At 52.3% G+C, this 26,168-nt stretch overlaps 1 protein-coding gene across 1 annotated transcript in view; it reads left to right on the top strand.

Annotated features, from left to right (window-relative positions):
• KSR1 (kinase suppressor of ras 1) overlaps positions 1–26,168 on the top strand; it is a 151,164-nt gene that overhangs the window by 81,071 nt on the left and 43,925 nt on the right. Inside the window, exon 2 of the mRNA XM_073798360.1 lies at positions 3,592–3,732. Coding sequence (XP_073654461.1) covers positions 3,592–3,732 — 141 coding nt within the window. The remainder of the gene's footprint in view (positions 1–3,591; positions 3,733–26,168) is intronic.

Genomic DNA, 26,168 nt, shown 5'->3' with positions numbered 1-26,168 from the left:
CCAGGCCCCTGGCTTCAGGGAGTTTCCTGTCTAAAGAAGGAAGCAGACAAGTAAGATATTAGAACCGCGCTGAGTGATCTGATGGAGGAGAAGGGCTGGGGCTGTGAGGAACAGGGCTGAAGGGCTTGGTGAAGTCTTCCTGGAGGAATGGATATCTAAGCTGAGTTGTGGAGGCTGAGAGGTCATTGGGATGAGCCTTCCTGGTAGAGTGCCAAGGGCTGCGGGCCTTGAGGCTGAAAAGGGCGGGACACGTTGGCGGGGCTGAGATAAAGCCCCCAGATACTGGCTCGTTGTCAAGGCCAGGTCGGCTGATCTCGATGTTGACCTGTGATGGCCAAAGTCTTAGCAGAATGGATGGGTTATTAATTGGCTCCTAGGGGTGCAGCCCTTGAAACACTCGGGCTGGTGACGGTCCGCCCTCTTTGCTGCTGCTATTAGCGCCAGCAGCCTGAGCTCTTTGGTTCACGCAGAAAAGAATGGTTTCGACTTTGCACAGTTAATTGACTTATTTATTGCCTTGTCTTTGGTCAGTAATCTGGCACTGTGGTTTGAGAGCAGTTTGGAGTGGAAGGAAGCCCTGGCTGTGAGAAACCTTTCAATGTGGGGATAAGGCCCCTGTGTTTTCTTCCCTCCTTCCTTCCTCAGGCATCTTTGAGCGCATATTACGTGCCAGATGCAGTAATAGGCGTGTGGGGACAGTCAAATGAGGTGGGCACGGTCCCTGCCCTGATGTAAAATAATGGGGGACTAACCTAGTCTTTGGGGGTGGTTTCCATACTATAATTCAATCCTCCCAACCAACTACAAGCTGGTATCATCCTTGCTGTTGTACCGATGACAGAACCAAGACTCAGAGATGTTAATGCACTTCCCCGAGGTCACACAGCTGTTAAATGGCAGAAGCTAGATTCGAACCCAGATTCTGTTCAACTCTGAAGCCTGTGCTGTGTCCACTGCCCCGGGAGCTCACATCTACTGGGGGGAGACCCAGTCAGAAGCTCGAACATGAACCCCTCTGTGATAGGCGCTACCAGAGAGGTGTAGACAGTGCACTCGGAAGGGGAGATGAGGGATTCTGATTAGCCCGGGAGGTCTTGCCCAGGCCAAGGACATTGTGGCTGGAGGAGGGAACGATTTCCTGCCAAAACAGTTTGAGCAGAGGCCTGGGAGTAGGGAAGTACAGAAGGTATTTGTGGAATCCCTGTAGCACCCAGGTTGGGTGGAGAGGAGATGAGCCTGGAAAAGAAAGTTGAAGCCCTGAACTTGGAATTGGCCTCTGGTCACAATTGGGAGAGATGGGTCAGAGTGGGACACGAGTGCCTCTACTTAGCCCCGTAGAATGAAAGCAGCACTTGTGTCTTCACATTCGTTAACTTTATGCTCTGAAGATGCTCCCAGGGGCCTAGGTTCCATAATAGGACAGCACATAGTACACTTCTTGTGTGGCAACCGGAGTTGCCAGCCTCAGCAGAGAGCGTTCCATTAGCCGTGTCTGCTCTGGGTACCTGAAGGGCATGTGCTGCAGGAATGCCACTGGGTTTGCCTTTGTCTAGGTTTCACTAAACATCAAAACTGTACAATGAGTGGAATTATTTTTGTTCTGACTCAGTGTTTCCTCTCTAGCCATTGTCCCCACTTGCCGCTGAGCTCTCTAGATAGCAGGACTTAGCAGAGCTCAGGGCTGCAGGAGAGGGCCCGTGCCCCTGAGTCTAGCAGATTGTGAGCCTGGGACCAGATACATTTCTGGGGGAAACTTCAGAAAGACTGATGCAGAAACAATGGTTTTGTTGTCATGATGGGTCTCACTTCACACCTCATATCCCTCTAGCCATAAGCGTTCTTTAACTGGGGTCTGTGGATAGAATTCAGGGGGTCCGTGAATTTGGAGGGGAAAAGAATTGTACCTTCTTTTTTTTTCATTAACCTCATCTGAAATGTAGTATGTTGTTCAGTTTGGATGGAGGCAACAAGGCACAGCCATCTTAGCAAATATGTGCGGCTCGGTCACCAGTAGAAATCACAGCTGTTTTCATACCACGTGACAGTTGTGGGGCTATCTGAAGAAGCAGTTTGTACTTGTCACAACTTCAAAGGTATGAGACCCGTTGCTAGATATTGTTTGATAGAGATGTTGCTTTAATAGAGAAGATTATAGTACTCTATAACAATTTAAAGTAATACTTTGATAAGTATATTTAAATATAATTGATTTCATTTGTAAACCTAATGTTCTGTTTTATGGATTTAAAAGCATTATTCTTAGAAAGGGATCAGGGACCTCCCCAGACTGCCAAAGGGCTCCATGGTCCAAAAATGGTCGAGAGCTCCTGTTTGGAAATTGGGAGGCTTTCTAAGTATTTGAAATTTGAAATTATTAAATGTCAGTAATTATTTTTTAGCATTGCAGCTGTGCTCACAAAAAAGAATCCTTACTCTTTAGAGAAAATATACCGAGATATTTACAGATGAAAGGAAAAGGAATGAATGAACAAGGGCAAAAACCCTGAAGGGGGCAGCAGGTCTTGGGAAGTGGTTCCAGTGGCAGGGTTCCTTTGTCCAAGACTTTGAAGGTGGTGCCTGTCTTTGGGGGAAGCTCTCAACGGGTGCCTGGGTCGCTGGGTGTCAGCCGAGCCTGGTCCTCTTTGTGTTGTGCGCTCATTTCCATCTGTTCAAGTCCACTCCACCGTCTCAATCAGCCCCCGCTGCGCCCGCGCTGCTGGTCTCGCCCCTCTGCATCCGTCAGCACCCGGTTGGTCGGGGGCCCAGCGTTTGTCAAAGAGAATGCTAGTCTGACTTTAATTTACCCTTAGTTTTTTGAAGTTTTAGCCTTTTGAGAGTCTTTTGAAAGCTGTGGACACGCTTCCCTGGAAAATGCACAGATTCACATGTCTGAAATTTGCATACATTTCAGGGCTGGGTCTTGGTGGACCCAAGTCAGGGACCTTTGCCAGCCACACCACAGCCCACAGGCCTGGCCAGCACTCACGGTGTGTGTGCTATGTGCCAGGCACACACTGAGTGCTTCATTTCTTCTCTGCCCCCCAGAGAGGGAGGTTTTATTATTACCCCCATTTTCTGGAGAAGGAAACTGAGACTTTCCTGGGGGCGGGGTGTTCAGTAGCTTGTCCAAGGTCACAGGGCTAGGGTGTGTCTGAGTCTTCGGATCCCAGCCCAGACAATCTGATTCTAGGCTGGAAGCAGCCTAAGTGGAAGGTTACTCATCTTCCCCAAACCCCCGTGTCTTCCGCATCGTCGATCACTGACGCGCCCCTCTTCCCCTTCCCGCAAGCAGGAAGCCCTTCTTCCATTTAACCCGGTTCTGTCTTCCGCCCAGTCTCGACAGTTACTCTCCGAAGAGCGTGGTCCCAAGGGGGAGGCCGTGCCAGCCAGCCTTGGGTGGGGTGACGGGTGATGGGTGGTTCTCTAGGATTTCCTGCTTCACCCCGTTTGAATGGCAGCAGAGGGGGCACCTGGCAGGCCCCTGTCCTTATCACACGGCCCGTGTTTGCCAGAGCTCCCCATGTCATGCTCGGGGCTGCCATGTCCACGTGCCCAGAATGAACCCACTTTTCTTTCCTGGACTTCCCACAGGCAAAGCTGGTCCGGTACATCTGCAAGCAGCGGCAGTGCAAGCTGAGCGTGGCTCCCAGCGAGAGGACCCCGGAGCTCAACAGCTACCCTCGCTTCAGCGACTGGCTGTACACCTTTAACGTGAGGCCGGAGGTGGTACAGGTACGTGGGCCGGGCTGTGGGGATTGGGGTCTGGGGGTGGGGCATGGGGGGTAGTCAAGCAAAGGGACCACGCACAAACCCGAGGACCAGCTCCACTGTGGCTAGTGCCCTCTACTCAGGAAAGGGATGTGGGGGGATGGCAGCAACAGGAGGGACTCAGGGTACATGTGGCTCTAGTATGTGTCCTGGGCGCCATCGCTTTATGAACCAGACAGCCTGACCACACCACTCATAGGTTCGCCGTGAGGACAGCAGCCGACATTTCTGGAAACGTCGGCTGTGCAACAGACACTGTGTTAAACACTCTGTGCAGAGAATCTCACTTCGTTCTCACAAAACCCTGTGAAGGAGTTACTATCATTATTGCCATTTTATACTTGAGAAAATTAAAGCACAGAAGGGTCAAATAACTTGTTTAAAAGCATACAGCTAGTAAATGATAGCTTTGGAATTTGGAAGCGAGGGTCTGAGTTCAGTTTTCTCCTGTAACTGCAGTAATATATTATTTTCTTTCCTTTGTTCTCTCTTGCCATCCATCCAACCTACCCACCCACCTACCCACTAACTAATCAACCAGTTTGCATGGAGAGGGTCAGGGGTCCAGGACAGCTCTCACGGGGCATCAATAAATCAATGTTTGGCAGGTGTGATTCACCCAGCCAGGTCTTTTAAATCCTTTATTTCTCTTCTAAAATCAAAAAGATGGACTCTTGCTATTGTTTTAAAAGTAATATGAATTCATTTACACTTTGGAAAACAGAAAAGGGAGGGGGAAAATCACATACGTATTCCCACTACTCAGAGAAAAATCTGTGATCATTAAGATTCTGATTTTTCCTTCTAGTCTTTTTTTTTTTTACCCTAATAGTTAAATCTTTAAAAAATCTCTAGTGGGTTAGACCTGTGCTGTCTAGTAAGGTAGCTAATATTGTGACTTGGAATGTGGCAAGTCCACACTGAGATGTGTTATGATTTCAAAGATGTAAATTCAAAGATGTGCTGAATGAAGACTTGATACAGAAAAAAGGAAAACAAATATTAACAACTTTAAAATTTTAATCTGGTGAGATGACACTTTTAGATATATTAAGCTAAATAAAATGTGATTAAAATTAACTTCATAGATATTTACTTTTTAAAATGTGGCTGCTCAAAAATTAAAATTTAAGTGTGTGGCTTGCATTATATTTCTCTAGGGCAACACTGGTTTAAACCATCCTGAATAAACAATTTTATATTTTGCGCTTATCATTTGACCTGCTAACCAGCCTGCTTTCCCCGTATTTTCACACTTGGTAACCCCCAGCCTTTTTTTAAGTGGATGCATAATGTTGAAGTGTATGTACTGTAGTTTACTAGGCAGAGGTTAATTCCGGTTGTTGACTATTATATATAACATGGTGGTTAATATTATTTAGGAAGCTATTTGTGTATTTAAGAATTTTCCCTAGGAGAGATTCCAGGACAGGCGGTGACATGAGCATAAAAGGTTTGGGGAAGGGGGTGGAAGAAGATGGGAATGAATGGGGGGGACCCACAGGGGCGCTCTCAGCACCTTACATGCTCCCGGCCCTGGCCCCGGCCCCAGTGGCCCTCATATTTGTGGCATATGCCAGCTTTTAAGAAACTGGCAGAGGGACTTCCCTGGTGGTACAGTGGTTAAGAATCCGCCTGCCAATGCAGGAGACACAGGTTCAAGCCCTGGTCCGGGAAGATCCCACATGCCGCGGAGCAACTAAGCCCGTGTGCCACAACTACTGAGCCTGCGCTCTAAAGCCCGCGAGCCACAACTACTGAGCCCACGTGCCGCAACTACTGAAGCCTATGCACCTAGAGCCTGTGCTCCGCAACAAGAGAAGCCACTGCAGTGAGGAGCCCATGCACCACAAGGAAGGGTAGCCCCTGCTCGCCGCAACTAGAGAAAGCCCACTCGTGGCAACGAAGACCAACGCAGCCAAAAATAAATAAATTAATTAATTAAAAAAAGAAAGAAAGATACTGGCAGAAAAGAGTTGGTCCATGTGAAGGTTGAGGGAAACTGTTTTGTGAGCTGGAGGTACCTTGGGCGTTATTAACAGTTCCACGTACGTGTAACACGTAATATGTATAATGTATACGTATAATAACACATAAGACGTATAATGAACTTCACCTCTCTACATCTCTCCATCTGTCTCCCACCCACCCCCACCTGCCTCACAGTTTTCTGCCATACAGGAAGGAGATCCAAACATATAATGGTTAATCCATGGTGACAGATTTTAAATCATGGGCTTGGAGACTAGGAAGAACTGAAGGGTCCCTCCAGCTCCCCAGGCCAACCCCTAAAATTTCTCTAGGGGCTCCCCACCCCTCCCTAAAATCTCAGGATGAAGCCGTTTCCCCTCACACTCATGTCTGTAGCTTAAGTTGGAGACACTGGAGCCCCACGAGGGCAGTGACTTGCCCAGCGTCTCACCAATGTCATCCCTACTTGGCTGTGAGGGTCCAGAGTGGCCGAGGGGCTCTATGAGGGTCCCAGAGCTAGTGACAGGGACAGACTTGAGGTTCAGACCTGGGCCTGCTGGACTCCAAACTGTGCCTTCTAACTTCCTGTCTCGGGCCTGAGACATCGCTGGCAGATGGCTTTGCTCCTCAAGGGGTTTCCCTCAGATCTCCAGAGATGCAAAGTGTGCAGGAGACCCAGCCCCACCCATGTCAGTCTTTGAGACAGGAGCCAGCTGTGCCCAGGGCAGTACCACGTACCAGTACCACGAAGGCTGGCTACAGAGGCTTCTTTGGCCTCTGGGGAGCACTCTGGTGGCAGCCGGTACAGGGGTCTCCCAGCCGGGCCCAGAGGTAAAGCAGATTCTGAGTCAGGTGATGTTTGAATCACAAAGTCATGCGTGATAGTCAGAGCTGGGTGGTAAATGAGGGGCAAGCTCCTTTGTGCTCAGTGGTCAGACAGGCAGGAGAGCCCAAGAGCCAGGTGTATTTGGGAGCCAGGATGCTACCTGGCGTGGAGCAGTGGGGCAGAGTCTGAGCAGAGAGCTGTGTGGGGACGGCGGGCTCAGGATGAGACGACACGAGTGTCTCCAGTTGCTCAGTGACTCTTGCCCCAAGACGTACTGCAGACCCGCCCACCTCCCTCCATGTCTCCCTTCCCCCACCACCACGGTCCAGGCCCCCATCCTCTCTCGCCCAAACTCCTGCAGCAGCTGTGGAACTGTCTCCCTGCTTTATCATTCACCTGCTTCACTGCATTTTCCACACAGCAGCCAGAGTGCCCACGAAGAAACGTAAATTGGATCACGTCACTTTCCATTGCTTCCCACTTCTTTCCGAATAAACACCAGATGCCGCACACACTTGGACCTCTGCCCGCCTCTCTCTGGCCTCATCTCGTTCACTCTCCCCTTCGCTCCCTCCGGTTTGACCTTCGCACCCACTCTCCCGCTCTCTGAAGTGCTCTTTCCTAGGCTGATCCCGTGGACATCATTCTAGTGGCAGGTCTATTGTCACTTCCTCCAGGCAGTCTTCCCTGATGATGTGACCTAAAGGTCACTCCTGTCTTTCATTTTCTACCAATGCACCTTGGCTGATTTTCTCAAGGGCACCAGTCACTTTCTGGAGTTTACGTAACTTATTTGTTGCTCGTGGTCTGTCTCCTCTCTCCCGCTGGAGTACAAGCTCCAGGAGACGGGGACCTGCCTGTGCTGGTTGTTGGTCACAGAATCCCCTTTGAGTATTGGGCCTGATGTGATGACTGTTTGAGAAGAGGGAGGGAGGGTGGATCTCATCATGACATGGCGGATGTCCCCTGAGTCAAGGGTTCGGTCCTGAGTGGGTGGTGACACAGGTTATTCCAGGGTCTGGCTTTTCAAGCCTATAAGATGGGCCACCGTTGGGACTATAGCCCCAAAGGTCCATGTTCCCAGTCATGCCCGGCTGCCCATGAGTCAGCCTCTGGAAAGACCCCTGGGAGAGTTGGCGCTCCCAGGGGAGGGGGCCTTCTCCAGGAAGGCCGGAGCCCCAGGGAGCCCTTCTGACCACCTTTCATTTATTAAGCGGTTGTGCTGGGAGGCCTCTGTGTCTGATTATGAGTCTGCACCATGACTAAGGGACTCCTGGGACCCCTCAGGGTCTCATTTTGCCTCAAAGCTGACATATAGAGAGCACACCTGGCGTGTAGTCCAAGTGCTGTGTAGGCACTGAGTCCTCGCTCTCTGCCACGTCTCTCTCCTGCCTCTTAGAAATGCCTGGGTTCTTGGCCTGGCTCTGGGAACCTGGCCAAACCCTTAACCTCCCTAAGCCTCAGTTTCCTTCTCTGTAAAATGGGGGAGTAATGCATGTGCCATGTGTTCGCTGAGGCAGTTGTGAGGGTCGAGCACTTCTAGGCCCTGTGGTGTTTGCTGGGGTGGAAGAGGGAAAATTAAGGCAGTTTCCTCACCTCATCCTCAGCTGCCATTATTCCTGAGTGAGAGTCAGACCCAACAGAGACTGTTGGAGGCTTGTGCAGCAGGCAGCTGTAAATGGCCATCAGGGGAATGGATGGAGACAGGGGCTGGCTGGGGGGCGGTTTTCTGAATCAAGAGGCAGTGGGAGTTGGCCGAGGGCTTAAGACAGAAGGCAGCACATGGGACCAACTGGAGGCAGGCCCAGTGTCCGCCTCCCACCTGCTGCTGGTCCCAAGGGCCACACATGGTCATCCTTACCACCATTGGCATCCTCACCATCACCGGTGGGCTGGAGGAAATGAGGCCAGAGTGGCTGGGGAACAGGAGGAGGGCAGGCTAGGCTGCCTGGGTTTTAAGAACCACAAGGAACCACTGGCCGGGTGTCACTCCATCTTCCCCCAGACTCCCCAGACCCTTCTTCTCAAGATTAGTCTTTTTCTTCCCCCCAGATCTCATGTCAGTTCAGGCCAGAGTGTTGGAAAGAAGGCTGTTTCCTGAATGTTGGAAAGAAGGCTGTTTCCTTTAGAAATCCCAGCTCCTTCTGACCGGGGAGGTCTGCCTTCACTCGCTGTGTTCCTTAGAGTTTCTCCTTGCCATGGGGGGGCGGGGGCAGAGTTAGAGTAGCTCCGCACCTGGCTTCAAGGCCAGCCCTGGGGCGTTGGCCTGTCTTGTTCTGTTTCTTAACCCCGGCAGTTGTGTGGACTCTGTTTTTGTTTTTGTTTTTTTTTGCGGTACGCGGGCCTCTCACTGTTGTGGCCTCTCCCGCTGCGGAGCACAGGCTCCGGATGCGCAGGCTCAGCGGCCATGGCTCACGGGCCTAGCTGCTCCGCGGCATGTGGGATCCTCCCGGACCGGGGCACGAACCCGTGTCCCCTGCATTGGCAGGCGGACTCTCAACCACTGCACCACCAGGGAAGCCCAGTTGTGTGGACTCTGACCGGCACTCACTCCACCCTGCTAGGCCTCGATGCATCCTGTGTGCTTTCAGCCAGAATTGATTCTAGAATAGGTGCAAATTTCAGAAACCAAATTTCCAAACAGCATGAAAGCCCCATGCCTTTCCAAAGTTGACCCCACAGACAGAATCCTTTGACTTCTGAATGTCATTGAAATCATTGTTTATTTTCTTAAATAAATGTTTTATTTTGGAATAGTTTTAGATTTACAGAAAAGGTGCAGAGAGAATGCAGAGTTCCCGTTCCCAGCTTCCCCCATCATTAACATCATACGTTACCAGGGTACATTCGTGGAAACTCAGAACATGGCACTGGTACATGACTACTCATTAAACTCCAGACTCTATTTGGATTTCATCAGTTTTTCCATTACTGTCCTCTTCCTGTTCTAGGTTCCAATCCAGGGTACCACATTGTTTTTATTCACATCCAAATTTCCTTTTCTTTTTTGTTTTAGATGCTAAAATGGGATCGTAGAATGTATATCATCCTGTGGGTTTTTAGTCTGAATCTCATCTCTGTGTGAGTCCACGCAAACCCACCTCATTCTTCTTTAGCCATAGAATAGGAAGAGGTTGGATTTCTCTGTGATATCTTAGGAATCGCTGTGTTGGAGGGGTGCCCACGTGTGCACATAGAGGCGCACACAGAAGGCATCAGTTCATGCCCAGAAGAAGCCAGGTGCCCAGCAGCATGGCACCTGGCATATGGGAAGCCCTGGCCGATACTTGCTGGTGAAAAGTGACGGAGGAATGAGCGAAGGTCACAGTGGGATGGAGGCTGGGGGTGCCAGACTTGAAAATGGGGTCTCTACCTGTCCTTTTTCTGTCTGGCTTTTTGGGGGAGGGATTCAAATCCATGAGGCCTGGCAATTTCCTTGTGCTGAGCTATGGGGGTGCATTGGTGCAGTCAGTACCCCCAAGATGATTTGCCCCAGGGCTGCCCCCCGAGGCCTCTGGGGATGGTCTTTGTGTGATGGGACTTGTCTCTTCAGCCTCTTTTTTTTTTTTTTTAATTATTTATTTTTGGCTGTGTTGGGTCTTCGTTTCTGTGCGAGGGCTTTCTCTATTTGTGGCAGGCGGGGGCCACTCTTCATCGCGGTGCGCGGGCCTCTTACTGTCACGGCCTCTCTTGTTGCAGAGCACAGGCTCCGGACGCGCAGGCTCAGTAGTTGTGGCTCACGGGCCCAGTTGCTCTGCAGCAGGTGGGATCTTCCCAGACCAGGGCTCGAAGCCGTATCCCCTGCATTGGCAGGCAGATTCTCAACCACTGCGCCACCAGGGAAGCCCTCTTCAGCCTCTTTGAGTTCTCTGCTGATCTTAAGCCTCATGGCTTCGTGACTGGGGCTCTGATTCTTCCCCCAGGAAAATACCTGCATCATACGTGTGTGTAGCCGTGTATCCATGTATAACCTCCTCCTTCCTTTTCAAAAGCACCTTCCCAGGATCTGGGCCTCTGGGGTTATCTAAATAGTATTTCAGCTTTGTCCTTAGACTGTGGTCACCAGTTTGTGGCCATACAGTCTCCTGGAAAGAATGCCCTCCTGCTGGATGAAGAGAGGGGACGGACGTGGAAGTGGCCGCAGGGCGGTGTGGCTCTTCTGGGTTTCTGGTGTGGACGAAGGGACTCTGCACTCTTCCTCCTTTTGCCACCGGGGACACATCTCAGCCCTCTGCGGCTCCAGAGCCTGCTGCAGGCACTCTGACCTGTGTGCCCACTGACTCCTCTTCTCCCTCCTCTGTGGATGCTGGAGACGGGCAGCTCTGGAGATGCCTTCCTGTCTTCACCCACCCATCAGTCCTTTGTCTAGAGTGACACTGTCCAATAGAACTTTCTGTGATGCTAGAAACATTCTATCCTGCCCTTTGCAGGGTGGTAGCCACCAGCCACATGTGGCCCAGCCGGGGACACTTGAAATATGTGTAGTGCGACGGAGAAAGTGAAATTAACATTTGTCTCTGTCATCCTGAATTTTAATTTAAATAGCCGTTTGGCGGCTGCCGTGATGGGGCAGCACAGGTCTGGAGCCCGTGCCGGTGGGGCCGTGTGCTGAGAGCCGGGATGCTAAACACGCTGTCCCCAGTGCCAGGAGCCCTCAGGCTTGGGGGAGATGCACGATCGACAGCTGGCACCGAGTGCCCGGACGGAAGCCAGCCTGGGGTCTGTGGAAGCCAGCGGGCACACTCACCGTGGGTGCTGGCCGGGGGCTAGCCTGGCGGGAAGGGGAAGGACACACTGGACGGAGGGAGGGAACAGTAACTGCGAAGACCCCGGGGTCTGGGTCTCAGAACGCTGGTGCCGTCCTCACAGGAAGTGTTTGCAAAGGGCTGGTCCGGGAGGAGGTCGGTGAGGAAACAGGGCTGGTTCGTGGATCTCTCCATGAGTGGAGCGTAGGGATTGGGGTTTTATCTGGGAGATCATGGAAGAGTGTGTGCATGAGAGAGGAAGACAGAAAACATTAGGATTGTTTGAAGGAAACTAGAACTCCTCCTAGTGAGAAGGCTGGGTTCATCAGGGCTGGCGGGGCAGGTGGGCAGGGGTGGAAGGTGAGCCAGTGCCCCTGGCTGGTGAGGAGTGGGGAGCAGGTCTGGAGGGTTGGGGGGCCTTCAGGACGAGGGAGTGAGCAGGAGACTGAGTTTAGAGGCAGGGCCCCTTCCCCGGGCATCTAGAGTCACACGCTGTGACTGTTTCCACCCCCTTCCCGATCTATAGGTTCAAAACTAAAAGTCGCAGCTTCATGTTCTGGCTGCAGCTGGGGAAATGATTTCAGAGCCCGCTGGCATGGGGCCACTTTTTTTTCTTCAGCAGTTTCCCTGTTGGTAGTTGTTAAAGGAAGTGGCAAGCGCTGGCTGGGATCAGTGCTAGCCGGGAGCGTGGGTGATGTGGAGGCTGGATTCCATGGACCACAGGCTCCCTGAATAAGGTCTCGCTGGTGGTGTTTTTTTGTTTTTTTTTTTTTTTTTCGGTACATGGGCCTCTCACTGTTGTGGCCTCTCCGTTGCGGAGCACAGGCTCCGGACGCGCAGGCTCAGCGGCCATGGCTCACGGGCCCAGCCGCTCCGCGGCATGTGGGATCTTCCCAGACCGGGGCACGAACCCGCGTCCCCCGCATCGGCAGGTGGACTCTCAACCACTGCGCCACCAGGGAAGCCCTGGTGGCGTGTTTTGAACTGAAGATGCAGGTGGGTCCGGTAAGGGGTTTTTGTGGTGGCCCCGACTAGGCAGGTTTCTCTTTCCCCTTTCCTCTGTCCGTGCATTCCCATGTGTAAAGTCAGGCCTTCTCCTGGGGATGGGCAAGAAAGCTGCCTGACCTCTGCCACCATCTTGGTTTCCCATTAGCTGGGAGTGGCTCTAGCTCTGTGGGCCCCGGGATGTAGCGGGAGGCTGTGTAAGATTAGACCAGAAGAGTGAACAGGTATTTGGCTCCCGGGTTCAGCTTTAAAAGACGTGAATCCTGCCACCCTCGCTCCTAGCGTCTCCTCACATCCCTCTTCCCATCCCCACCCTCTCCCTTTGGGAGCCAGAGGCCCCGCCATCCTGACAGCCTTGCTCTTTGGCATCTGGGAGCCTCCTCGGAATGCAGCACACACCCTCGCCCAGCCACATGCAGGGATCCAGGCCAACGATCAGCCCCACCGGCCTGGGGCTGCCGCCATGCTGAGGAATTGACATCTTGGGCGCTGACCTCAGTACCAGCCCAGAGCGGCTGGGAGGTGGAGGCCTGCGTGGTGGACTGGCATGTGGACATCACCCAACCAGTCGGGGGAAGACCTAAAGTTGGGATATGGGAGGCAGAGGGCAAACTACAAGGCAGCATTTTATAGATACCATCCTCTTTAATCCTGATACCTTGGGTGGGGGGTGGGGGCCGCGGGAGAAACACTGTGATCCCCACTTTATAGCTGAGCAAACCAAGGCTCAGAGATGTTGAGCGACATGGTAGCGTCACACAGCGAGCCGACAGGCAGGTCAGGATTCAAACTCACGTTCTTGTGACTCCAGATCCAGGCTTCCTTCCCCTGACAGATTTTGTCCTCTGACGTCTTACCCAGAATAGCTCAGCCTGGGGCTATTGTATGTAGTTGTGTAATTGAATTGAGCTTTATTTCTTTCAATCTTCCTCCCTCTCCCCTCCCCCTCCCTCTCTCTCAATCTCTTTCTTTCTTTTCTTTTCTCCTGCCTTTCTCCCCTCCCCCATTTTTCCTTTCTCTTCCTCCCTCCCTCTATCCTTCCTCCTTTCCTCAATCCCCTCCTTCTTTCTTTCCTTTCCATCCATTTATTCTACACCCAATGATCACTTACCTTGTGCCAGGTACCCAGATTAATTACCACAGGGGATTCGTTGATGAGCAGAGTGCAGTCTTCCCTGGAGGGCTTACAGGGTGGTGGGATGTACACGTCTCCAAATAACCACGGGACAAAGCAGACTGACGGGTCCCCAGGGAAGACAGGATGAAACATGGGGGTGACACAGAGCTGAGGGCGTGCTCACGTTTTCTCCTATTTGTCCGATCATGCGTTCGCCCAGTGAACGTGCACTTACCTCCTGTTGTGTGCCAGGTACTGCTCTAGGCATTGCCTGTGAGTTCCTGTCCTTACAGGACTTGCAGACGTCACTCTTTCCCATTGATGAAGTGATTTATTTTTCTGATCATGAACCAAAGTGCCCTCTTTTAAGCTCTGAGTGAGGAGGTGCGCCTGATTCCTAGAAATCTGAAAAATCGTGAGATGACTGCTCTGCTTAGCCCGTACCGGTTGGCATTTTTGAATGTTGAGCCCATCTCCTCAATCCTTTAGATTTCTGGGCTGCCAAGCCCAGCGAAAACTGACGAGACCGAAAGTCCCATGTGGGCAGGGACCTGGCTGTCTTGTTCACTGCTCTACCGCCAGTGCCTGGCGTGTAATAGGTGTTCTTGTTGAATGACTTAATCTAAATAAGATTATCCAAAGAGTTTTGGTCTCTTAGGTCTCAGGAACTCTCTCATCTGAGCTAGTGAAGGTTGAATTGCAAGGGTCTCTGGGGAGGACTTTAGGGGCTGCCGATGGCCTGCTGTGGCCTGGGGTTCCTGAGCTGCCTCTGCTTTCCACTGGCAACGGGTTGGACTTGAGCAAGACTGTGTGCCTGTAGCCTCCTCTGGGGCCACTAGCTCCTGGGCTGTCAGCTGTCCACCTTCTCCAGGGACTGCCTCAAAGGCAAAATTGCTCTAGAACAGATCTGCCCAGCTAGATATTGGGAAATTCTTGTGTCAATACACACAGTTTTAATCACCTTAAAGCAAAAAGTCTCTTCTCTCATTCTTCTTCTTTTTTTAAAAAAAATCAGCATATAAATTTCAGTGGTCCTTGCTTCCAGCTATATGCCTTTGGGCAGGCAGCAAGATTAGAAAGAAAGATCGCTTAAGAGCGTGACCTCTGGAATTAGACAGCCCAGACCCTGCTGTTGGGAGGCAGACATAAGCTTAACTCTGCCACTTGCCAGTGGTGTGACCTTGGATAAGTCCCTTACCTCTCTGAGCCTGTTAACTCATCTGTCAGCTGCTCTAGCTAGAAACTGAGGAGTCATTTCTGATTCCTTCTGCTTCCTCCACCTCGACATTCAATTGACTAGCAAATCCCACCAGCTCTATTTCCAAATATATATCCCCCATCCATCTATGTTTCTTTTTCACCGCTGCCACCTCCCTAGTCCTAGCTACTGCATGGACTTGTGCAGTAGAACCTACATCACTCTTTGTATCACTCTTGCCCTTCCCTCTGTTTCATTATTCATGAGCCAAGAGTGATTCTTCTCAAAACCCCAATCCAACCACCTCACTTTCCTGACTACAGTCCTTCGCTGGTGTCTTGTTGCGCTCAGCGTACAATCCAGACTCCTCACCATTCCCTTCAAGGCTCTGGAATATTTGGTATCTGCCTCCTTCTGTGTGGCCTCCTGCCCCTCCTCACTCTTCCCCTCATGTTAGGACAGGTCAGGTTGTTTCCTGTCATAGCCCAGGGCCTTTGTGTGTTCTGCTTCCTCTGCCTGGAAATTTCTATACTCTCATGGCTAGCACCTTCTCGTCCTCTGACAGGAGCTTAACAGTCAGCTCTTCAGAGAAGCCATCCTGTCTAAAATTAGATGCCCCGCCCCGCCGCCACCCAGCCATGCCCACCACTTTGTCTCAGTATGCTGTTTCCTTTTAGCACTTATTCACAAATCTCAATTACGTATTTTAGTTACTTTTGAATTTGCTTTTTATTGTTTCCTAATAGGATATAAGCTCCCTAAGGAAAGAGACTGTATTTTTTGTTCGCTGCTGTACCCCTTGTGCTGAGTAAGGTACCTGGCCCACCCTTGCTATTCAGTAGCTATCTATTGATTGGATGGATGGATGGATGGATGGGTGAATAAATAGGTGGAAGATGACATGGTACCAGGGCACTTAGTAAGCACTTACTAAGTAAAAGCTATTACGTTCTCCTACTTCTAGTTAGAACTCTTCTGTAGCAAGTTCCAATATAAACCGGCTTAAAGAAAACAGGCTTTTATCAGCTTAGGTAATAAAAGTCCAGGGAAGTCTGGATGCAGGGGCTCAGATGATGCTATTAGAGCTCACTTCTTGGACAGGCCCACTCCACGTGGCAGTCATGAAGGGCACAAGCAGCTAAGCTTCACTTTCTTTCAGCACAGTAGTGGTGTTTCTTATTGAGAGCTTCTTACCCTAGAACTGTAGCTGAAAAATCCCAGGGAAGGCTCTGATTGGCTTGACTTTGGTCATGTGCTCGTATCAGAACCAATCACAGAGCTAACAAGACAGAGAACTCCAGTTGGCCCAAACTAGGTCATAGGTTCAGCCCTTTGGCAGAAAGGTGGCGAGCCTGAAGGGTCAGGGCCACCTACACTTGGGAATTGGGTCTTGGAGGAAAGGGAGCCCCCGCTGACAGAAGAACGATACACAGACACACACTCTCACCCCCTTAGATAACAACTGTTGCTACTATAGCTCCCCATCCCCCACCCTCACCAGGGGCTCTCCATGGGGATGGGTCACCTGGCTTTCCCCTGGGGGGGACCTTGCGGTGACCGTTGTGCCCGCCTTTCCCAACAGTGAGCAGAACTCCTCCGTCTGTATAGGAGGCAAAGGGCCTCAGGCTCAGAGGTGGTTCGTCAAAGGCCCAGACCCTGGCAGGGTTTCTGCAGAGATCATGTTTCTGTGATATAATAGGTGAGTCTATTCTTCAGTTTTTGTTTTTAATAACACTTCTCATTTTCTTCACTATGATAGTAATAAATATTTATTTTAGAAAGTATAGAAAAGCAAAGAAAATAGGTCATCTGTAATCCTGCACAGAGATAATGATTGCTTCTTGTCTTTTCAGGGTGTTTTTTTTTTTTCTTAATATCCAGTCATTTATATGTATGTTCCTTTTCAAAATGTGAAAAGTATAGAAATTAAAGAAAACAATACTGCTGTTTATTGATGGTTTACCTCATAATCTTACTACTAAGAGGAAATGATGGAAACATTGTGGTGCATTTTGTTCCCGTTGGCCTTTGTTGGTTGATTTTTCTTTTCTTTTGTTTCTTTTCTAAATGTCATTTATTCATGAATTTATGCTGTGATTCTTTAGTGAGTGTTCCCAGTGTGCCTGGGACTGAGCTGTGAGCTTTACATGGAGCATGTCGTTCAGTCCTCCTGATAACCTTCTGGGGAGATGTCTTACTCCAGTCCATTATGGCTGCTGTAACAGAAATACCGTAGAATGGGCTAGGTAGCTTAAAAACAACAGAAATTTATTTCTCACCGTTCTGGCAACTGAGAAAGAAGTGCAAGGTCAAGGTGCCAGCAGATTCAGTGTCTGGTGAAGATCCACTTCCTGGTTCATAGACGACCGTCTTCCTGCTGTCTCTTCACGTGGCGGAAGGGACCGGGCAGCCCTCTGGTGTCTCTTTTATGATCAGGGCACTAATCCCATCCTAAGGGCTCCACACTCATGACATCCCAAAGACCCCACTAATATCATCACATTAGGATTAGGTTTCAATGTACAAATTCTGGGGAGAACACAAGTGTTTAGTCTGTAGCAGGAGGCAATGCTTTTATCCCCAGTATAGGACAGAGATAGAGAAACTGACGTTGTCACTTACCCCAGGTCACCTAGATGGTAAGTGGGGGAGCCAGGATTCATACCCAGGAAGTCTGGCTCCAAAGTTGGGGTCACAACATACACACTTTAAGTTCTCATGAATGGGACCGTGTTGTATATTCCCTCTGTGATGCCTGAGCATCTTTTTAAAAATTTCACTGAAAGTCACATTTTCTAAAGCTAATTACAAGTGTTCATTGTAGGAAAATTTGAAAATATAAAACTCAAAAAAGAAAATACCCCCCCCACACACAACCCCACCAGCCACTGCTAGCCAGCCATATCACTTTGTACATTTCTTTTTTCCAACTACACATAGTCAAGATCACTGTTTTTGGTGTACAGTTCTATGAGTTTTTGATTTTTAAGTATATATTTTAAAATTAATTTATTTTATTTTTGGCTGCGTTGGGTCTTCATTGCTGCGTGCGGGCTTTCTCTAGTCGCGGAGAGCGGGGGCTACTCTTCGTTGCGGCACGCGGGCCTCTCATTGCGGTGGCTTCTCTTGTTGCGGAGCATGGGCTCTAGGCACGTGGGCTCAGTAGTTGTGGCTCGCGGACTTCAGCAGTTGTGGCTCGCGGGCTCAGTAGTTGTGGCTCGCGGGCTCTAGAGCGCAGGCTCAGTAGTTGTGGCACACGGGCTTAGCTGCTCCGCGGCATGTGAGATCTTCCCGGACCAGGGCCCGAACCCGTGTCCCCTGCGGTGGCAGACAGATTCCCAACCACTGTGCGGCCAGTGAAGTCCCTTCTATGTGTTTTGATAGCTGGTAGTTTGTACGGCTCTTCCTTTGGGTGTCTAAACCACCCAGCCCCAAATCTGTGAGAGCAGCAGGGGCATTGGAAGCAATTGGAGTTCATGCGGGGGTGGGGTTTCCCCAGATGATTCACCGGGAGGAGGGAGATGATCGTGCTCCTTGTTGACTCAGGTCAGACTCTTTGGAGGGGGGCAGTGAGGCAGGGAACACCTCTCTTTCTTCAGCCTAGTACCCCAGATACCCTGGGTGCCTGGCCCCCTGCCCCACACCCGGCCCCCTGCAGCGAACCCCGCTGGAGCCTCTGTGTCTTACCCCCAGCACCTGCTCCGGGAGGTATGTGCTGACTCCCCAGCTCCCCGGCACAGACTATTTTTGGCTGCAGTGACTGTTCACTACAGTCATGAAAACAGAAACTCCTCTCCCTGCCTCCTTCCCTGGGACACCACACCAGGGACCGGGGCAGCCAGGGACCCTGGGCTCGGGCCCCTCGTCATGCATTGCCTGTGGAGCTGGGTGATGGCCAAGGCTACAAGGAGCACGGGGACCCCACCGCCCGTGGTGCTGCGTGAAGCACAAAGCCTGGACCAGCGCAGGCTGGAGGGCTGCGAGGTAGGCACTGGGGGCTGGGATCAGGTGGCCTTTGCATGAGAGCCTGGAAGGAGTGTGTTTGGCTGGGCTCCGGGTCCTTGCTTTGCTCTCTATAGAACACATCTGGAGAAATCAGCATATTGGGGTAGCATATGCCTTCCACTTCATTATTTCATTCCCTTTCTTTTTGGCAGTTAGGTGGCTGGTGGGGACCCGTCGGAATCTTACTGAAATAGATCTTCCCCTTCTAGTGAACGGTTTGGGGCCCGTTCGTGCTTTTGGTTTGAACAGGGCACACACTTGTTGTGAGCCTACTTCTTCTGCCAGGAGCTTAAGAAACCAGCGTTGTATGGGCAGGCCCAGCCCTGTCTCAGTGCTTCTGGTCAACCAGATAAGGGGGGCCAAGCCCTATAGAGGCTGTGAGTGCTAGCTTTGGAGGTACATGGACCAGGGTCCAATCTAGGCTCCATCGCTCACTTGCTGTGTCTTAGGTGAGTAACCTAATCTCTCTGAATCTCACTTCCCTTAGCAATTAAGCAGTTGTGCCCAGGCCACTTCACAAATGGCTGTAGTACCAGGAGTTGTTAATTTATGATTAGATTGGTTGTGAAAAGAGGAAGCATGTGAAGAAGCTGAGTGAGAATCAATGTGCCACAGCCCCGGGTGGGTCTTAGCGCTCAGCTCAGAGCCTGGGTGTTTGGGTGTAGCTGCTGATGTGCGATTTGCTTCTTCTTTACAAAAATAAAAAAGATGTGTCACTGAAGTGGGCATGGGTGGGGGTGGGCATGGAGCCGAGGATTTCTGCCCACCCATCACCTTTTGAGTCACCAAGACATTAGGGACTTGCCAGGCTCCAGGTGAGGCCATGAGCCCAGAACCCCACTGCTCCCAGATTCCAGAGGGCTCTGGACCCATGAGGTGAACACATGGCATGGTGTCCCTCAGGCCAGCACCTTTGGAAAAGATCCTCAGGGCAGACCTCAGGGAAGTCTTCCCTTTGGCTCACCTCTTAGAGCAGCTCAGAAAACCTCTAAAGGAATGACACCTTTACATCTGGGTAAGGAATGCCCACCGTGGAAAATGGTGAGCTCTCCCAGGGGTCGGTACATCCTGGTTTTGGTCCCCGGTGTTGGTCAAGGTCGCCAGGGCCTTGGTCCTGGTGCTGTTGTTCTGGGTGACCCAGGCAGGTCCCCTCCCCTCTCTGGGCCTCGGTTTCCTCCTTTGTAAAATGAGTGTTGGACTAGACTGTCTCTAAGGGTCCTTTGCATTCTGCCATTGACCTTGGCAGAGAAAGAATTTTTCTCCTTTCTTCACCAGCCTCATGAATACCCATTGGCCCCCTTCATGCCCTCAGCCCCTGGTGGCTCTGGCGATCGCCTCCTTGGCTTGAGTCCTGGCTCCGTGGCTGCTATGGGGCAGGAGTTGTTTACAGGGTTTCTGGAAAACTACAGAGAGGGGCTGCCTCCCTCCAGGGTCTCCCGAGAGATCTCAGTCTCCCGCTTGGCCATTGTGGGACAGCTTTGAAACAATGGGCCCCTGTCCTCGGCCAAGTAGCCTCTGCCTCTCAGGTCTCCAGCTCTGGGCTCATGTCCCGCAGCCTGGCTCACCCCCCTCCCTGCCCTGGACAGACAGACTGATAAACAGCCCCAAAGGACAGACAGTGCGCTGAACACTGGGACGTGCCGCTCTGGTCGAGGGGTCTGTGATTTGTCTCCTGGCCCTGCGGGAGGGCCCACCAGACCAGCGCTGGGGCCAGGCGTGTGCCAGGGCCCCGAGTGGAGTCGCCGCGCCCTGAGGCCCTTTTGCCAGTCCGGGTGCCCTGCCGTGGGGCCGGGCGGGGGGCTGGCTGGCTGCACTCAGAGCCCTCATGCTGCGGATGTCGAGGAGACAGAGTAGACTTTCTGGGAATCCTCACTTGACTGCTATGTTTGTCCAGGGGAGAACTGGAAGCGGGAGACAGTGACAAAGCCGGCCGCAGACATGGTCACACCTGAGAGCCCCTGTTTATTTCTGTCGGTGCCTTTACCCCCAGGAGAGCTGGGGAGGTGCGTTTCAAACCAGGCCCTGCTCCCTGCACCCTCTGCGGAGGATCACTGGGCATATCCCAGTTCGCCAGGGCTGTCCGTCCTGGGCAGTTCCTCACAGCTCTCCCGCTTTCCGTCTCAAAAGTGTCCCCGTTGGGATGGTCCATTGCACGCTCACCATCCCCCTCCGGAGGCCCTCCTCTTCACCCAGCTGCCGGCCCACTGCCACCCTGCTCGTCCATCTGCTGTATCAACAAGGGACGCCACGAGGGCCTGCAGGTCTGGGGAAGCTGCTGCCCTGGAGCAGGGCTGACGTGGTGACAGGCCCCTGACCCCTCCAGCTTCCCCAGCTCTGGCCCCTCCACACTGCCCTGCTCGTACAGGGAGGGACTCCCCACCTGCCTGTTCCCTAGAAGCCAAGTGTCACCCAAGGGCTAGTGTAGCTCTTTGGCTGCCGTCAAACCCTCCCCCTTCCTACCTAGACCCCAGTCTTCCGTTTGAATGTTCTCTTGTTTGTTGGTTTTCGAGTATTCCATTTTTGGTTTGAGTTTGACTGTGGAGTCTAGTGGAGAGTCTAGTGGGTTCTTTCCCACAGAGAGCAAGCATCCTGGGGGTAGAGAACCCCCTGCTACAGAAGCCCACCCATCTCCTCTGTCCATTTTGGGAGTAGCGTGTATTGGGGGAAGCACACAGCCCCAAACCTGGGTGGGGGGGTGTCTGGTGTGTCTCTGTTTCTCTAATCCTGGTCATCTGGCCATTTTCAAACAGCATCCAGGAGGAGCAGTTTTGGAAATGTGTGTTGATGACACAGAGAAAGGTGACAAAATGTAGGCTGCCTAGATGGCAGATGTGGGCCTGCCTTGCCTCTCCGTCGTGTTCCCCTTCTGCTGATTGTGTGCTGGGATCGGATGGGGAGAAGACACGTCAGCACAGGGAGAGGCAGGCAGGAAGGAGCAGTGAGACCCAGGGCCACCAGGGGATGGAGCCCAACATAGTTAACGTGTGTTTGTTGAGTGGCTGAATGACCCACGAGGTCAGGGGTTGCTAAATTACAGCCTCTGGGCCAAAGCCAGCCCACCACTGGTTTTTACACAGCCTTTCGAACTAAAAAATGGTTTTCACATTTTCAACTGGTAGGAAAAACAAAACAGCAAAACAAGGCTGTTTCGTGACATGTGAAAATCATATGAAATTCCAGGTTCTGCGTGCGTACGTAAGGTTTTATTGGCACAGAGCCACAACCATTTGCTTCCATGTTGGCTGTGGTTGTTTTGGTGCCCTGATGGCAGAATTGAGTAGTTGTGACAGAGACCATATGGCCTGCAAAGCTGAAAATACTCACTCTCTGGCCTTGTTCAGAAAAAGTGTGCCAATTCCTGCACTAGGTACCTCGGGATTTATGGGAGGAAGAATGGGACCTGGGAGGCAGCCACAAGACAGGCTTTCCCGGAGGGTGGGCCCAGCCCCCTGGGGTGATGGTGGTGGCTGTGGTGAGAGCAGATGCCGCCAGAAGCTGGAGACCTGGTCCCAGGCAGAGTTGGAGAGCACCCGCCTCCTCCAGAGGGCAGGAGGGGGGCTGAGGGGGCCTGGCAGGCCCGCTGAGGGGATTGAAAAGGAATGTGGAGAGAAGACCCACTGGGAGGCCTCCTGCAGCTGCTTTTAACCCCGCAGCTGGAGCGCACCTCCCAGCTGGGCATAGGAGTAGGGCACAGCGTGGAGTCTGGAAAACCAGATGTGACCTGTGATGCCAGGTAGACTCTGGCCTGGGAAAAAGATCTCACTTTATAGAGCAAAGAAGTGGGCACCAGTACAGGCAGAGCCAGCTGGCTGTGAAGAGGCAGAGGTGGCCCGTGCCTCAGCCTCATCTATCAGGCTGTGTGGCCTTGAGCAAGTCACCCACCCTCTCTGAGCCTTATCGTCCGTCTCAGGCTGTTATGAGGACTGCATGTGCTGGCGTCTATAGTTCATCTAACAGAGTGCCTGGCACCCAGGAGATGAGTAATAAAGGCTCATCACTCACCCTTTCTTGATCCCCTTCTCCTGCATCCCTCCACCTCCACACCCCTTCCTAAGGCTTTTAAGCCCAGACATACTAATGCGTAGGCCAGAGACAGCCACTCCTTGAAGGGTCCACCAGGCTTCCCGCTCTGTGAGCCCCTACCCTGCCTAGGAGGGAGGGAGGCAGCAGTGTACAGGAGAGCGTATCTCCTGGGACATCTATGAGCTTGGGCTAGGCTAGGGTTGGCTTGAAGGAGTGTGGGCTCATGAGAGGACAGATCTGCCTTCTCAGACCCTTTCTGCCCTGGGCCAGACTTAAGGCCCTGCAGCCTTTTTGCCTGCCTGGTCCTCACCCCCAGAAATTTTGATTTGATTGGTCTGAGGCAGGGCCTGGGCATCAGAATCTTTTTTGTTTTTTTGCGGTATGCGGGCCTCTCACTGTTGTGGCCTCTCCCATTGCGGAGCACAGGCTCCGTACGCGCAGGCTCAGCGGCCATGGCTCACGGGCCTAGCCGCTCCGCAGCATGTGGGATCTTCCCAGACTGGGTCACGAACCCGTGTCCCCTGCATTGGCAGGCGGACACTCAACCACTGCGCCACCAGGGAAGCCCCAGGATCATTTTTTAAAGCCTCCCAGGTAATTCCAGGGTGCCCCCAGGGTCAAGAGCCACTGATCTGATCTAGCCAAACCCACTCATTTTATAAATGATGAAACTGAAGCCCAGTGAAGGGGCAGGAACTGGCCCAAGTTCAAGAGGGTTCCAAGGACCCAATCTGATCCTTCTTTTGCTGTACTGGTCAGCTAGCTGGGAGGTGGTGGAGAGAAGCCCTCCCGGAAGGGGCTGACTTCTCCCAGGAGGGGCTTTTTCTCATTTTCTAGGGCTGGGATAGTGACTAGGTCCAGGACTGGTCCATAGACAAAGCCAGTATCCCCAAGCTGTCTGCTGATCTCCATGGAAACCCCAGGAGGCGCCTGACCCAGGCCCCTACTGCCTTAGCCCCTCCTGTGCCTCCCAGAATATCCAACTATTATTATCCAAGTTTCACCCCCTCTCCTTCAGCGCCAGCGGTGGTGAGAAGGCAGGAAGGAACCTCCGTCAGGTTCTCCTTTGCCAGCTGGAGGCATGGGGGCTCCCGGCCTGGGCTGCCGTAGGCACCCCTAGCTCCTCTGCCTCTTCTGTCCTAGCCCTCCCACTGAGCCCTGGCCACAGAGGGGTGCCAGGGTCCCACGTCACCATCCACACGGTTCTGGGGGCCACCTCTGGTCTCTCTGTTGGGACCAGTTCCCAGGCAAGCATCTGTGGGGAAGGATCCTGGCCCTTGAATTAAGCCCCAGCCGGGGAAGCTGGTGGACACCCCTCTGCTCGTGCACCAGAAATCCAGGTTCGGCCTGTGGACCTTGCGCGCCTGCCGCACTGATTGAGACAGTTACTGCCGTGACTGAACCATGCCGTGCTCTAGGACTAGACAGAACGCTAGACGGAGACACCAAGCATGGGCTTGCGTCTCTGTCTTCCTTCAGCCCAGGCCTTCACCCGAGTTCCGTCCTGAGCTGCCACAGGTTCTTGCGGCACGCGGTCCACACACAGGCTGTGAAGCCCATGGCATTTCCACGGCCCGCCTGACCGGCCACGGCTAGGGGGGCGGCCTTCAGTGTCAGCCGGCACAGGTTGCTAAGTATAGACTCCAGGCAGCCCCGTGGCTGCTGGTAAGTCCTGGGACACCATTTGATACCCAGCCTGGCCCGTGACACCAGTTGCCGTCAGCAGCTGGGATGGGTGGGGAAGGGCGCAGCGTGTTTGGCCCGGCCCGTCCCCACCTTCTGCTGCAGAGAACAGAAGCAGCCGTTTCGTGATCACAGATTAGGAGTCATCTCCATGCTCCAGTGGTCCTGCCCTCTAATTATTATCAGAAAGAGTAACATAACGTCACCTGCCGGAGACATAAGTCGTGGCTCGAGGGAACGGGCAGAGGCGGGGAGCCAGTGTGCCCTGTCCTGTGGCCCCTCTGCCCACCCCTGCGCTCACATGCTGCCCCGAGGCTGGGTGGACCCAGAACGTCTCCCGTAGCAGGCTGGGCAGCCATGTCTTCCCTTCCTGGTTTCCAGTTCACGTTTTCTTCTTTAGACAGAAGCTGTGGTGGGGTGGGCAGTAATTCTCCTTGAAGCAGTGTGGACACTCAGCCTTGGTCCCTTCTCCAGAATGCCAGGGTCTGGACGCCTGGCTTTGAGACAACTTGGCATCTTCGTGTGACTCCAGGCAGGTGGAGGCCCTCCACAGCCTTGGGGCCTCTCAGACCTGAGAGCATTTCAGGGCGCCTTCGCCTGCTGGGTTGTCGACAGGCCCGTGTGTTCACCGTCAGCAGGAGGTGAGGCTCATTCCCTAATTTGCTTTCTTTTCAAAAAAAAAAAAAATCTATTTATTTGGCCGCGTCGGATCTTCCTTGCGGCACGTGGGATCTTTATTGCAGCACTCGTTGGGGTACATGGGCTTCTCTCTAGTGGCGTGCAGGTTTTCTCTTCTCTAGTTGTGGCCCGTGGGCTCCAGGGCGCGTGGGCTCTGTAGTTTGCAGCACCTGGGCTCTCTCGTTGAGGCGCTCGGGCTCAGTAGTTGTGGCGCGTGGGCTTAGTTGCCCCGAGGCATGTGGGATCTTAGTTCCTGACCAGGGATCGAACCCGCGTACCCTGCATTGGAAGGTGGATTCTTTACCACTGGACCACCAGGGAAGTCTCCCTAACTTGCTTTCGGTTTAGAGATTATCCAGAACAATTGTACCTGAATTACTCTGGTCTGAAATAACTTCCTAACTGCGACTTGGCTGTGCCTGTGGCTGTGAGGGGGAGAATCGCATCCACGTGTGAGGCTTGGTGGCGTACACAGGAGGGGAGGGAAAGCGGCCCCTGCTGCCTTATTCCCACGGGGTGGACTGAGCCCTGAAGTCTCGGGGGAGTGAGAGAAACTTTCCAGCTCATTCGAAGCTGTAAGGAAATACCTTTTTTTCCCCTTTTTTAAAAAAGGGAATGGATTTGAACATATTCTCTCTCTTGCTCGCTAAAGACAAAGGACTTCCATGGCCGCTGAGCCTGCATGCCCGGAGCCTGTTGCTCCGCAACAGGAGAGGCCACAACAGTGAGAGGCCCGCGTACCGCAAAAAAAAAAAAAAAAAAAGACAAAGGACTTCCAAGTTACAGGATATGTATATGTATATTTTTTTTTCCAGAAAGCAGGTAGAAATTAATTCCTTTACTTTGAAAAAAATCATTTTCCCCAAGATAGCTGCTGCGTCCCAAGGCTTTGCCCAAGTTCACGAGTGACAGTGGGGAACAGCTGAAGGAGCTTCGGGACCCAGCACACTGGGGTTTCAGTTGTGGCCTCGCCATTTATTAACTTGCACCGCGTGAGGTCCCTGAGCCTCAATAACATGGGCTTCACAGCATCTCCTTGCTGCATTGTTTTGAGTGGAGACAGGACACAAAGCCCTGAACGTATTGTAAAGCACTAGCAGATAGTTTGTAATAATAAATGTAGTTATTATGCTTGAGAAGCTGAAACCT

The sequence above is a fragment of the Tursiops truncatus genome, chromosome 20 (genome assembly GCF_011762595.2).
Source record: "Tursiops truncatus isolate mTurTru1 chromosome 20, mTurTru1.mat.Y, whole genome shotgun sequence".
In the NCBI taxonomy this organism is placed as follows: Eukaryota; Metazoa; Chordata; class Mammalia; order Artiodactyla; family Delphinidae; genus Tursiops; species Tursiops truncatus.
The sequence above is the reverse complement of the archived record's forward strand: the minus strand, read 5'-3'. Positions and strand labels throughout refer to the sequence as shown.